Genomic DNA, 13,635 nt, shown 5'->3' with positions numbered 1-13,635 from the left:
AGTAGTGGTTTCTGTTGTCTAGAATCATAATGTGGTGAGGAAGACTACACATAGACAGCCCTGTAAGTAATGGAAAACAGATGATGATAAACATCATCATTCATTGTTTCAGTACTTTATGACTTCAGAGGAAGAAAGGCTTCATAGCACAAGTATGGGTAGAGTTTCAAAAGGCAGAAATAATGGGATAGGAATCAAGATGTATGGGAGGAGCAGAAACAAAGTAATTGATGTTAAAGGAAAACTGTTTCTCTACTCACAACACTTCTGACACCAAATATGTGAGTCTTCCACACCAAGCAATTCTCCGATTCTGTTTGGACACCAACTGGATGTCCTACAAGTCAATTCAATTCTGACAGTAACTACCCAGAGTTAGCGCATACACCACAGGTTAAGGGCTCAGTCCCACAGGACTCCCCTCGCTCCAGACACTGTTTGCAAGTCGCGGGCCCCCAGGTTACTCACACGTCCATTCAACTTTGCTGCAAATCACAGCTTCCCAAGACTCCCCTCCTCAGGTTCAATAATTCAAAACTCAGGGAAGCATTTACTTAGGTTTACTGCTTTATTATAAAGAGTACAGATGAATAGCCAGATGAGGAGGTATATTGGGCAAGGTCTGGAAGGGTCTCAAGCACAGGAGCTTCTGTCTTTGTGCAGTTGGCGTGCACCACCCTCCTGGCATGTGGATGTGTTCACCAACCCAGAAGCTTTCTCATTTAGGGATTTTTATGGAGGTTTCATCATGTAGGCATGATCGATTATTAACTCAATCTCCAGCCTCTCTCCCTCTCCCGGAGAATGAGGGGTGTGGAGCTGAAAGTTCTAGGCTTCTAATCAAGGCTTGGTTTTTCTGCAGCTAGCCCCCATCCTGAAGCTATCTGGGATCCCACCACCCAGTTTCCTCGTTTAGAACAAAAGAGGCTTCTACTACCTGGGAAATTCTAAAGGATTTAGGAGCTCTGTGTCAGGAACCAGGGATGAAGACCAAAAATATATTTCTCACTCACAGTATCACAGATGTCTTGGGAAGTGAAAACTCTGGTTAGAGTCTAGAATGCATGAAAAGAAGTTGCGTGTTGAAAAACTAGGAAAGTAGGTAGGTTATAGAGGGTTTGGGAGTCTGACGTTAATCTGGTAGGCTATGAAGAATCATGTAGAATTTTTGTATGAAGAGTTGCATGATCAGAACTGTACATGCAAGAAATTAGTCTGGCTGCAGGATATAGGATAAATTGTGAGTGAGAATATAGGGTGGATAACAATCTAGGTTCGCTTTATAATAACCACTCGGTGTGTTGGTTGGGTGATGTGAGGTGATACAGCAGTAACAACTTTCAAAGTTCAGTGGCTTGAGGCAACCAAGGTTTATTTCTCTGATGTTCCAGGTCAGATGGCTCTGCACCATGTGACTTCAATCTGGGCTCCCCTATCTAGGACTTGCTGTTATGGTGGCAGAGGGGAAAAGAAAGAGAACCACGCGGGGCTGGCCCCGTGGTGTAGTGGTTAAGTGCACAGGTTCCGCTGCTGGCGGCCCGGGTTCGGATCCTAGGTGCGCACCAATGCACTGTTTGTCAGGCCATGCTGTGGTGGCGTCCCACATAAAGTGGAGGAAGATGGGCCGGATATTAGCTCAGGGCCAGTCTTCCTCAGCAAAAAGAGGAGGATCGGCATGGATGTTAGCTCAGGGCTGATCTCCTCACAAAAACAAAAAAAGAAAGAAAGAGAACCATGCAGTGGCCTCTTAAAGCTGTTGCTCTGAGCTGGCATACGTCTCTGTCCACATTTAATTGGCCTAAGCAAGTCACAGGGCCAAGCCTGATCTCAGTAGGGTCAGGAATTACGTTCCTCCTGCTAGAGGCACTGCAGTCACATGGCAACAGGCAGAGAGGTATAATCCACTTACAGGGAGGGCAGCCACTAATTTGGAACAGTAATACGACCCACTACACATTGTCATTCTAGGTCATATTGGTAAAAAATTCCCAAGAAACAAAAAAATCCTCAGAAACATAGTGCTGTGTGTTTCTGTCTTGAAATTTCTACAGGCCCTACCTCTCTCCCCTTTCCTTCTCCCTGGCTTTGTTCAGAGCCAGATGCTCTCGCTATAAATGTGGGCCTCTGAGTGCCTAAAGATGCAGCTGACAGAGCCAGGTTTCATGGATTATAGGCCCCAGGAAAAAAGATCCATCTCCCTTGTCTCTTGGCATTGATCCATCTCCAAATCCAGAACAGTGAAAGCCTACTAGACCAAGCAGAGTGTCGTGAATCCCCCTTACCCCCTGACCTCCGGCTGTGTTATCTCCAGCAGAGTGAACTCTGTCAACCTTTCCAGTTTGATCTGACTGCACAGTAAATGTTTGCAACCCCTGGACCTCCTCAGGTCTTTCTGTCTCTGGTGACCTGGGGCCTTGGAGTCAGCCCAGCCTCCTCTCTGTGCCAGAAGCCTGGTCCAGCAGGAGGTGATAGGCAGATGAGGTGAGGTATTGGTCTGGAAGTTCTGAACCAGGCCCAGAGATTGCTCATGGTAGGTGATGTTAGAGTGACTTAAATTCAGTCTGGGTTTTATTTTTTTCCTTTTTAGTGAGGAACAATAATCATTTAATAGAGACAGCAGATAGTATCATACAAGTACATGTTTAGACATTTACATCTTATCTTTTGGGCTATTTTTGTTGAAGAAGAAATATTCTATGTTTGAAAAACATCCAGATTACCTTTTGGATGTGCTACTGGAGAAGTTGTGTGAGTGGCTAGTTTTTTTGAGGAGAAGTAATCAGAGCATGAAAGAATCAGAAACGCCACAGATTGTGCATTTGTGACACCCCCACCCCCACGCCTCAGCAACCAGTGAAGCAGGTTTTAAAACTGAGTCATAAAGGATTAAACATGAAAGGAATGGAGTGTTTGAAAGAGTTGGAATTGAGTTAGTGCTAAATGGAAGCTCCATGCTCTGTCATAATATTGCTCTAGGGTTTGGGAGAATTAGTTCCTATTTTCAAATTTTTGAAACTCTCTGGATGGTATTGAGGGCCCTTTTCCTTTTGGTGCCTTTTTCTACACAACTGTTAATATTCATAACTTTCTTGCAGTCCTATATTCAAAGCACGATCAAGCCTAGATATTTCTTCCTTTAACATCTCTCATATTTATTTCTTCCTGTTAGTTTTGGGAGTCTTTCAGCTAAAAGTGACAGGAACTCAAACTAGATGTAACACAAGATAAATGTATAGAAGGACTCTGGGATGTCGCAGAGAACTCAGGGACAGGAAGTGGCTGGGGATCAAATACAATCGCTTCTTCCCATCTCCCCATCTCCTGTCTCTGTCCCCATGTGTGTCCCCTTCATTTCTCTCTCTCACTGCAGACCCGCTATGTCTGCTTCTCTGTTCCACATGGTTAGAAACATGGCCTCAACGTGTCCCACATTTTACCACATCAGTCGTTAAAGATTGGTTTGACTTCCTGAGTCGCAAATCCAAAAATCCCGTCAGACAACCACTTGGGACCAGTAAATTGTGGTCAAGGGATCATGGAACCATGAGTGGTCCAACTTGAGCCCCTGTGTGTGTCTTCCTTGCCTTCTCCTCTGAGTGATCGTATATGTAATACATGATTTTATATGCTGTATAAAAACATGACAGCAACCCATAGGAACTAAATGACTGGGGTGGAGGTTACTATAGTACTCCAAAGAAAAGGCGCTATTTCTAGAATAAATGGGGTATGGGTTTCTGGGCAAAAAAAAAGAGTGACTGTTCACTAAAGCTCCTCTCTATCCGCACTGAGACCGGGTATTAGAAACTTTTACCTTCATCCTAATGGTTTGCTAATTGGCCTCTTTTTCTCTTGTCTTAAACCCCTTCGGTTGCTACACTAGTGATCATTCCAAAGTAAGAATCTGATGCTGTCATTTGCTAACAAGCTAAATTCCAGGCTTCCTAGTAAGGCGCATAAAGTCTTACATGATCTGGCCTCAGCTGCTTCCCCAGGTTTTCCTCTCTTTCTTCCCCTGCCCATTGCTCTTGGCACACTGCTCCAATCATGCACAACTCCTCCTCATGTCTGTTGCTTGCCAGTTGACACTTTACCTGAGATGCCTTTCCTACTTGTCTTCTCAACAGTTATCTTTCAGAATTCAGCCCAAGCTTTGCCTCCTCTAGAAACCTTTCCTGAGCCTTGTCCCCCCACTCCCACCTTGCAATGTAATTATTCCATCTTTGTATTCCTGCTGATCCCTATACTGACTTCTATGTATTGCGTTCTTTCCTTTTCTTGGTTACTTTCCTCTAGTAGAGTGTGAGATCCTTATAACTGGGGAACTCTTATTTCTGTTCATAAAAACTACTCAGTAAATGCCTGTTAAATGAATGCAAAGATGAATTAGTTCTTTGAAGAGACACTTCTTCATGTGCCCTTAGAAATCCAAACTGCGAAGCAGAGTAGGACTTTCTGCAGCATAGTTTCCTACAACAGACTGTGAATTCCCGGAGATCAGGAACAATGCCTTATTGCTTGTAGATGTGCAACAGATGCTGTTGGCTTGCTTTGAGTCTTTAAGATGCTTTGACATCTTCACAGTCAAGCAATGTTGACTGTGTAATTCAAGACATTGTTTGGTACGCATTTATAGGCGTCTATAAAGGAAATGATTAATTGCATTGCAAAAAGACAGCAGTTACTTGACAGTTTTTTAAATGGGAAAGTGCTATCTGTCAGTAGAACTTAACCAGTGGTAAGAGTGATCATTCTGGCGTTCCTTCTTTGGTGCCCAGGAGCAGATATGCTCAAGTACAGGCCAGGGTTAGCGCTGACAGAGCTGCTTTTGCAAATAGCGGTAGTGAAGGCAGTTCCAGTGATCAGACAGGCTTCCAGTGTTGGACTTTCCTTTCAACTTCACTCCAAGATGAATGAAGTTTACCTCTTCTTTTTTTATGACTCTTCACATCTGTAATATTAGGAGAAAGAGACGAGAGAGAGAAAAGTGATGAAACTTGGCGTTAAAAGGAAAATTTTCAACGTGACGTGAAATATAGTACTTTAGTTCTTTTTTGGTCCAGCTCAGGTCTCATAACAGTGTGGTGAAATGTGAACAAATTTGGCACGTGTCTTTCATATTAATTGTACTCTTTCAGATTGGCAGAGTTGAAAAGTAACGACAAAATAGGACATTGGCAAGCCAGTATTTATAAAACTGGAGAAATGGGGGTTTGTGGAGAGATCTCGGGCTCGGTTTACAAAGTAGGTAGTGGCCAGAACAGGCTGTTAATGGCAGCTGGGTCTGCAGATGTGAACAGTGGATTAATTGTACAAAGAAAGGAGGATGATAGTATAGAATGAGAGGAGAGAAACACACTCCTTCATGCAAAGCAAAGCAAGTCCACATAAAGTGGTCTTTTTTTCCCCCAAGGGAAGCGCTTTTGATTCTGGATTTGGGAGCTAGGAATTAGTGTGCTTTGCATTGATGCTGTTGACACAGAACTCAACAGACTGGAACTATAGCAACTCTTCCACTCGTGGCCATATGGACCTTTTTTACCTTTTCTTTACTCTCTTTGATTCAGCAGATACTGAGCACCTATCTACTGTGTAGGGAATAAAGAAATGAATTAGCACAGTCCCTGGCCCAGGAAACCTCTCAGCTCGATGAGAAAATAAAACGCTTAGGATGGTGCCTGGTCTGTCATAAACACTCCCTAAGTGACAGCTGTACTGTTCACTGTGGAGAGGAGCCCATCAGTAGATACTGTTAATACTAACAATAGCTGCCAGATACTTAGTTACTACTGTGTGCCAAGCATGGTATTAGTAAACATTTTACTTAAATTTCCACAATCCTGATTTAATGTACAATGTGCAATTATTCAGGTACAGTGTATATTAGAGAGGGGGAGCTATTGATTAAGACAGCACAGAGGAGGGAATAAATACTTTGCAGAGAGGAAGTTGAGGAAGCGTTGGAGGTGCCCTTTGGGCAGGTCTTGAGGAATGAGTTGTAGCTCACTGGACGGGGAGGTGAGGAGAGGTAGAAGATTGCAGGAAGGAGGGATTCCCTTATGCTTCTACGTTTTCTTCTTTTTTCCTCTGACTTCCCACTGTGCTTACTACACCTGACTTCCCACTGTGCTTACTACACCAGAGGATTTCTTGGTCGTTGGTGCAAGCTCTTAGAGCTGAAGAAGTGGCTGACTTTTGACATAAATATATAGGTGAATAGGGGAGCTTGCTCTTGTTTTTTGGGGACAGGGGTAGGAATCCAATCAACACACAAATAATGTCCGTAGGGTGACACCAGTCTTGTCACGTCCACAGTTGAAGTGAAAACAGGCGTTGACAAAGTGCTATCTTTGTGTTATCTACTATACTACAGTGCTGCTGGATTCACACTCCCTGGTGTGCACTATTTTAAGCAGCATCTTATGTGAAAACAGATCTATAAGATCATGTAAGTAAAAGGTAATTCACCAAGAAGTTGCTTTAAAAAGTAAGTTCTCAAAGTATTTTTGTTTGGTGGAATTATGGACGATAAAGACATTAGAACCAAAGTCTTGTCCTCTAAGGCTTAATAGTGCAGCAGAGAAAAGGCAATCTCTCACACACACGCTTGCACACAATCTGGTTAGACGGGTATGAAATTCAGAGTCATAGAAGTAGTATTCTTAAGAAAGCTTTCATAAAGGAGTGACATTTGAGATGACGTTGAAAGATTTTAATAAGGAGAAATTGAAAGGGTGGGGGCTTTGACTCGCTTCCGCAAGAATCTGATGTGAGTGTTCAGAAATACTTCTCTGCATGAAATTAAATTATTTTGAGACAAGTATTGGGTTATTCACATTCTGCTTGGAGAGAAGCTGTGAAAGGTATTAAAATGATTTTGAAAAAAATGTGCTTTTTTTTATTTTCAAAAATAATTGTTTCATGTTTTGTCTTTTTAACTAGACCATAAGTGACTAGAGGATAAAAAAACGTGCCTAATACATACTTAAGTTCCCTATAGTACCAAAACTTGAGAGGGGTGGCAAATAGGTATGTGTTGATTGCTTTTGGATTAAATGTTTTACGATTGGAGAACATATTAGTGAAAGCATACAAGTAGAAAGGGTGAATGAAAGGATACAGAGGTAATGCAATTGAAAGTACCTTTACATTTGGTTTTTATGGATGAGAAAAATGATGACTGATATTTGTAGAACACTGATGCCTTCTGATTCTTCAAGGAACATAGAGGATACTTTCTTTTTTTTAAATTGTAAATTGAATTTGGCTGAAATGCCATCAGAGAATAGGACTTACAGATAAGAGTGTGTTTGACTATGCTGCATCCTGCTTCTAAGTCCTGGAACTCCTTTGCTTCAGAATATATATCACTCAACACATTTGCCTTATTAAAAACAGCTTGTAGTAACTTTACTAGATGTTCAGTGGTTCACAAAGATGCAAAGCTAACATTTTTAAGAGAGTGATGCACGTGGAGCAGATGTGTATAGCAAGCTGCAGGGAATTAAATGCTGGTATGAGTTTTACAAGTTGCAAACCAAGAGGAAGGAGTGGGATTCTAAGAAGGTGGAGTCACATTTTGTTGAAAACGACGAAGACAATGGCTTTCAGATTTTAAAAACAACTGGAGAGCATCTGTACTTTTGGCTCTTTTTCTAGTTGAAGACTCTTGGAAGGTATGGATGCCTTTATAAAAAATGTTCTCACCGTGTTGATTGAACATTGGCATTGATGAAAGATGAAATTATACTTGGTTTCCAAGTTAGGTTTGTTTTTTTACTCAGTTGTATGTATTAAGAAGTCCCCCGTCTCCCACACTCTGGGTAAGATACTAGTGACTTCATAATGAATACATGAAATAAGCATTTAGGAATTCTAATGAAATGAGTTAGAAGTCTTAAATAACATATTTCTCTAATATAATGTACTGGCTTTGAAAAAACTGATTTTATTTGAAGTGGTCAGTTTCCAAGGAATAACTCAAGAAAATGGGTTTGTTATCTCTTTTGAAATGTCAATGGATTTTGTATTGAAAAATCAAAACTTCTGGGGCTGGCCCGGTGGCGAAGCGGTTAAGTGCGTGTGCTCCGCTACAGCGGCCTGGGGTTGGCCAGTTCAGATCCCGGGCGCGCACCGATGCACTGCTTGGCAAGCCATGCTGTGGCGGCGTCCCATATAAAGTGGAGGAAGATGGGCATGGATGTTAGCCCAGGGCCAGTCTTCCTCAGCAAAAGAAGAGAAGGATTGGCAGATGTTAGCACAGGGCTGGTCTCCTCACAAAAAAAAAAAAAAAAAAAAAAAATCAAAACTTCTCTAAGACCTAAGAAAATCATGTCCCCTTTTGTTACAAACCTTTTGTGATTAAACTGTAATTAAATTTTTTGGCCTTGAAAAGAAAGATAATAGATTGTGAATAGTTTATTTATAGTACTAACAAGATTGCAAGGGAAATGATCAGACTACCTAAGACAAATTATTTTAAACATTTTTAAAACTGTTTTAGTAACAAATAAATAATTATTCTAGCAATAGTAGAACAATTGTTTGAATTTCTGTGCAAACTACAAATTATACGTGATGTGGCCATACTTATTTATCCGCATGAACCATGGGATGATGGTGCCAAAGAGGACCCCAGTGCCCATCCAGTGACCAAATCTGTATTTGACCATTGAAGGAACCAGGTTTCCCCAAAACGTGCTTCTGAAACTAATGAAACATCTAAAAATATATCTTGCAATTGAACTTATTTGTAACAATTCTCACATCCATTCCATGTTCTTGTCTACATTCCAACTCCTTCTCCTGGTATTATGTTTATTTATTGGAAAAAAAAATTACAGTGGCTGCTCTGTATGAGGTGCTGACTCAGGCACTATGAGGTGCATGAGAACAAAGTCCCCGCCCCCAAGGGATTCACCTTTAGAGTGGAGATGAGACCCACACAAGGGGAACTGAGGCATAAAATAGGACCACATGTGAACAGGAGCTACGGAGTGCTATAGAATTTCATAGAAGGGGGGATCACTTGTCACTTGCATTAACAAAAACGTTATAACAAAAGTTCTTCTATTCACTTTGAGTTTTTAGGGAAATCCCTCAGATTTCTGGGCTTTAGCTTTCTTACTGGCAAATGTATAGTAAAATAATAACCTATACTCCATGACTGGTTTGAGGGCTGACCATTCTAAAATGCCTGTGATGAAAGGTTTTGAAATTTGAGACCTAATTCAGTTCAGGGAAAGGCGAGTATTTGGCTAGCAAAGAATAGTGATATCTACCAGTACTGTCAGGGCCCTTTTCTCCTCTGCAGGGTTTTAACATTTGTCTGCATTTTAGGGGACAAATGCTTAAAATGAAAATTTTTTATCTTCCTTTTCATGAGCGAAAGCAACTTTAAGCTATTAACTATTTGTTAGAAATGGAAGTTGGCACAGAACTTGGAATGATTATTACTGAGAGATAGAGCCTCAAAATTTGGGGTGGATTTCACTTTATTTCAAGTAGCATTACTGTGAATGTAAATCTCTAGCTTTCTAACCTGTATGCAAAATAGCAAACTGTTAGAAATGAGTTTTAGGTAGGTATGAAAAATTAACATCTAGGAAATAAATGATTATTTCACTGTATATAGCCACTACTAAGAAGCATTCATTGAAACTCTAGAGGAAAACAATAAAGATACTTAAAAATTGGAAAATAGCCTCTATTGGCCATTTAAAGGAAAGAGAGTTGACTTAGGTCAAAGGCAAGGAAAATGTCCTGGGAATGAAAGTTAAGCGTTAGAAGATGCCATTAAAGGGAGGTTGTGGAATCTCCTTTTCTGGAAATGTTTAAAAACAAGACAGATCTTCATCTCTCAGGAGAAGTGTTGAAGTTCAGTCCTGCCCAGAGGCTGGAGGATTAACTGGATTACGCCTGTGTGGTCTCTCGATTCATTGGAAGAGCCCTCCAATGCAGTAAAATTTCCGGACTCTGTTGGCTGAAGCTATTGTTACATAGCTGTTTGTTTTAACCTTGGTTATTGTAAGACCAGAGTGAATGTTTGTATAAGTCACAACATTGAATTTGGATTTGAGATTGATGATGTAAGTTGTGTGCATACCTGAATCAGTTTTAAAAGCATTGAAGTATATGTAGTGCTGAAACTATTCAGAGCATAACTTAGTCTTTTGATGATGTAGAATTTACCTGCTTTCTTACAAGGTCTCAATGCCATTAATCATTTAATATATAAATATAAAGCAACCACTATGAACACTGCAGGGATACACATATGAATTAGGAATGGTTCCTGGTTTCAAGGAACTAAGTCTACCAGGGGAGATAAAACATATGCGCAGATCATATACATGGTAAGTGAAAAATAGAGTAGTTGGGATAGGAGTCACCAAAAAAGGATTAAACTGTGTTGCGAGAGTTCAGAGAAGGGAAAGCTGATTCCTTTGGATTTAACCAAGGAATGTTTCCTGGAAGAAAAATATATTGAACTGAGAGTATGAAATAAAGGGAACAATGACAGAGGTGGAATTGTACCTAGTAACTCCAAGGTGTGGACAAGTCAGCTGAAGCATGAGGAAGTTGGCTGGAAAGTCTTCATTATGGACGTTCTCAGTTGCCAGGTCAGGGTGCTGTTTGCTTAGTACTTAAGATCCCTTGGAAATGATTTAGCATTAAAGGGTCCCTGTCCATGAGAGGTTCATAATTTGCTTTTTGGGCTGCGAGAAGCAAAAGGCTATAAAAAGGAGCCCAGGAAAGTGTCTGCTGAGTCATCTGGGCCAGTTTGCTAAGGGCTGTGCTGAGAAACACTAGTTTCAAGGCACGTTAATAGATGTTACTCAAGAAAGGGTCTCCTCACCGAAATTAATTGGAGAAATAAAAAAGTTAAACAATTAAATGGGTTTATTTGTTGGAGGACTTTTCAGAGCCTTTAATATTGAGAATTGCATTGAGAATCTTAAACAGGGTAAAATGCACACAATTTCCAACATGATTTAATCTTTTTTTCATGGTCTATCTCATGAAACTGCTATTCCTTGGAGCAAATTTTGGGAACCGTTGCCCTATTACTTTGATAGTGATGGCTGGAACAGGAGTGGTGGTCATACGCGTGGAAAACAACGATTAGATGAAAGTCCTTATGGCAGCAGCAGCCATTCCTGGTACAAAGTGGGCATTCAGTCCATGCCCACTTGCAACAGAAAAATGATGCATGTAAGAGTGAGTTATTGATGTATTAACAGTGGTCCAAGATTGCATGCTGAAACAGGAGAGACAATGGAGTCCAAGATGGGAATGTGGGGAGTTTTGAGTTTCGGCTATGCTAGAAATGGCAACATCATGGAAAGTTAGAGAAACTGGTTTAAATGAAAGTTGATCATTTGAGTGTTTCTTGAGAAGGTGTGGGAGATCCAGCTGGAGAGTTTCAGCAGATGCTGAAACTGTGGACTTTTGAGAGAAGTCATTGTTTTTCTCACTAAATGCATCACTGAAACAAATTTGGTTAAGATGTCTGCTTGTTTGAATTCTGGATAAATAGCAATTTTCATATACAACTTACTCTAATACAAGAGGATAACCTTCAATTTAGCCTAAAAGAAACTTCAGGATTAACAAGGCATCAAACCTATGATGATTTTTTAACATCAGACGGTAGCAGGCATCCTCATCTTCATCAGTGAATTTTTTTTTGCAGTCTGATTTACTCATAGAAGTTAATTAATTTTTAAGTTTAATTTTTTGTTCTTTTATTCAGGTATTTGCCTTTGATTATTGCTTTTGGTCCATGGATGAATCTAACACTACAAAATATGCTGGTAAGTTGGCTCTCTCTCTGCACTTGATGGTTGGGCCTCTGGCCTCTTCTATTATGTCAATTTTCTTTAATTATTCTGGAGTTCTGTTTTTCCCATAAATTCACACACTCCGAAGCACGTGGGCCAGTAAGTTTTGATTTCAGGATCTAGCTCAGCCGCTTACTTGCTGAGAAGCCGCGGACAGGTTTTTTTCCCAACCTCATTAAGCTTCGGGTTCCTCGCCTGTAAAGGGGATATTAGTATGTTCAGAAGTCTTCCAAGGATTCGAGATAATGGGGAACCACCTCAAGCTATAAATGGTAGCTGCTGTGATTATCACGTGAAGAAGAGATTTAATGTGCCATGCCTTTCCTTGTCACTAACTTTCAAGGAATGCACTGCTCCATTTATATAAGCAGAGCCCAGGAGCTGTTGGTTTCCAGGACCTGCTCACACGTCCTGAGTGTTTTAAAGCAGTCAGTGGTGATAGGATCTAAAACTACACATTCCTCAGGGAAACATTGCCTCATAGCCCCACATTTTGCTGGTAGTCCTTCCTTGAGGCATTTTATCCCTATTCCATTGAACACAAATGACTGCTCATTTTATTATTTGTGATCATAGGTGAATCTTAGCCTTCCCTAGGAGTTAACCACAATTGCTTTAGCTCAAGAGGGAAGCATTTGCTTCAGTGGAGGAAGTCTTTGATTCCCTCCCATCTGAATGTGTCCCCCTTTTCTTGATATATAGTGTTAATGAGTGTTTCTCCTTATCTCTACTTATAAGACTATCAGCCGAATGACTTTCTCATTTACTTTCAAAAGAAAGAAACCCAGTGAGGGGAGGATAGAGAGGATGTAGGTCTTGAAGGATTAGAAAGCAAAAGGAAGTTACTTGCTTGTAGGGAATTTTGTTTATTGATAGCCTTTTCCTTGCCACATGAAGCAAACTTGTTGAGAAATTATTTGATATATGATCTTTTCAAAAGTTAACAATCTTGAACTAGGAAAATTCCTTCGGTTTCTCACATTGGGTAAACTAGCCTTTCTTTCCGAACATCATTCCTACAACTTCAGCAATGTATTTTATTAAAGTGAATGAACAGTTCTTAATGTTGGTTGTAATTAATTTGTCTTTTTATCAGTCCTTTGGGCCTTTAGATAATAAATTCTACAGAGTCTGGAATAGTCTGCCTCTGCCTTGACTGTTAGCACTCTGTGTATTTTTGTGCTGGGTGTGTGCTTTTGGATTTAAATAAACACCAAAAGTAAAACATTTCCTACTGTGACAGAAACAAATGAGGACAAATGCTATGGCTATACAAAGCCCAATCTCTGACCCTGTTCAATTGATGTTGTTCAGGATACAGCCAGATATATCTTCCTGAATTGGAACTCTTCTCATGCAGTTCTCAGATACCTTCAAGCGCTCCTCATCACTTATACATAAAATCTATACTCCTTGGACAACATTTAAGGTCCTTTATTATATAGCCGCAGTCTACCTTCTCCACCATGAAACTCAGTGACTCCCCACCACCCGTTCTGTGCCCCAGCCCGATGCTGTTGTTTTGTTCCTCTTATATAACCCAGGGAGCCTGAATGTCTCAGAATAGTTCCTTAAGTATTTATGAAACCCCTGCTGTGTGCACAGCCTAGGAAGCCCTTGAGAAATTAAAAACTAAGTTGGAAAGCAAAAAGAATGCATAACCAACAACAGTAAACATTTTGAGGTAATATTTAGTTAAACTCTAGATTTCACAGGTTTAAGTACAATAGAAAACCGAAGGAGAGGCAAAAATCTGGAAAGACTGAAGTTGCCCGAGAAGGCATCATAGAGG

The 13,635-nt window shown here is 40.5% G+C and overlaps 1 protein-coding gene across 5 annotated transcripts in view; it reads left to right on the top strand.

Moving 5' to 3' along the window:
- Positions 1–13,635, top strand: part of KIF13A (kinesin family member 13A) — a 196,498-nt gene that overhangs the window by 89,360 nt on the left and 93,503 nt on the right. For 4 of the 5 annotated variants that reach the window (XM_087438063.1, XM_087438060.1, XM_087438061.1 and 1 more), the window contains exon 4: positions 11,756–11,816. In XM_087438063.1, the coding sequence (XP_087294189.1) occupies positions 11,756–11,816 (61 nt within the window). Of the gene's footprint in view, positions 1–11,753; positions 11,817–13,635 lie in introns of those variants that run through there. The other variant, XM_087438062.1, reaches the window with a different exon arrangement.

This window comes from Ceratotherium simum, chromosome 13, assembly GCF_057802395.1.
Source record: "Ceratotherium simum simum isolate JZ-2026a chromosome 13, ASM5780239v1, whole genome shotgun sequence".
Taxonomy (NCBI): Eukaryota; Metazoa; Chordata; class Mammalia; order Perissodactyla; family Rhinocerotidae; genus Ceratotherium; species Ceratotherium simum.
This window is presented reverse-complemented; position numbering and strand designations above follow the sequence as displayed.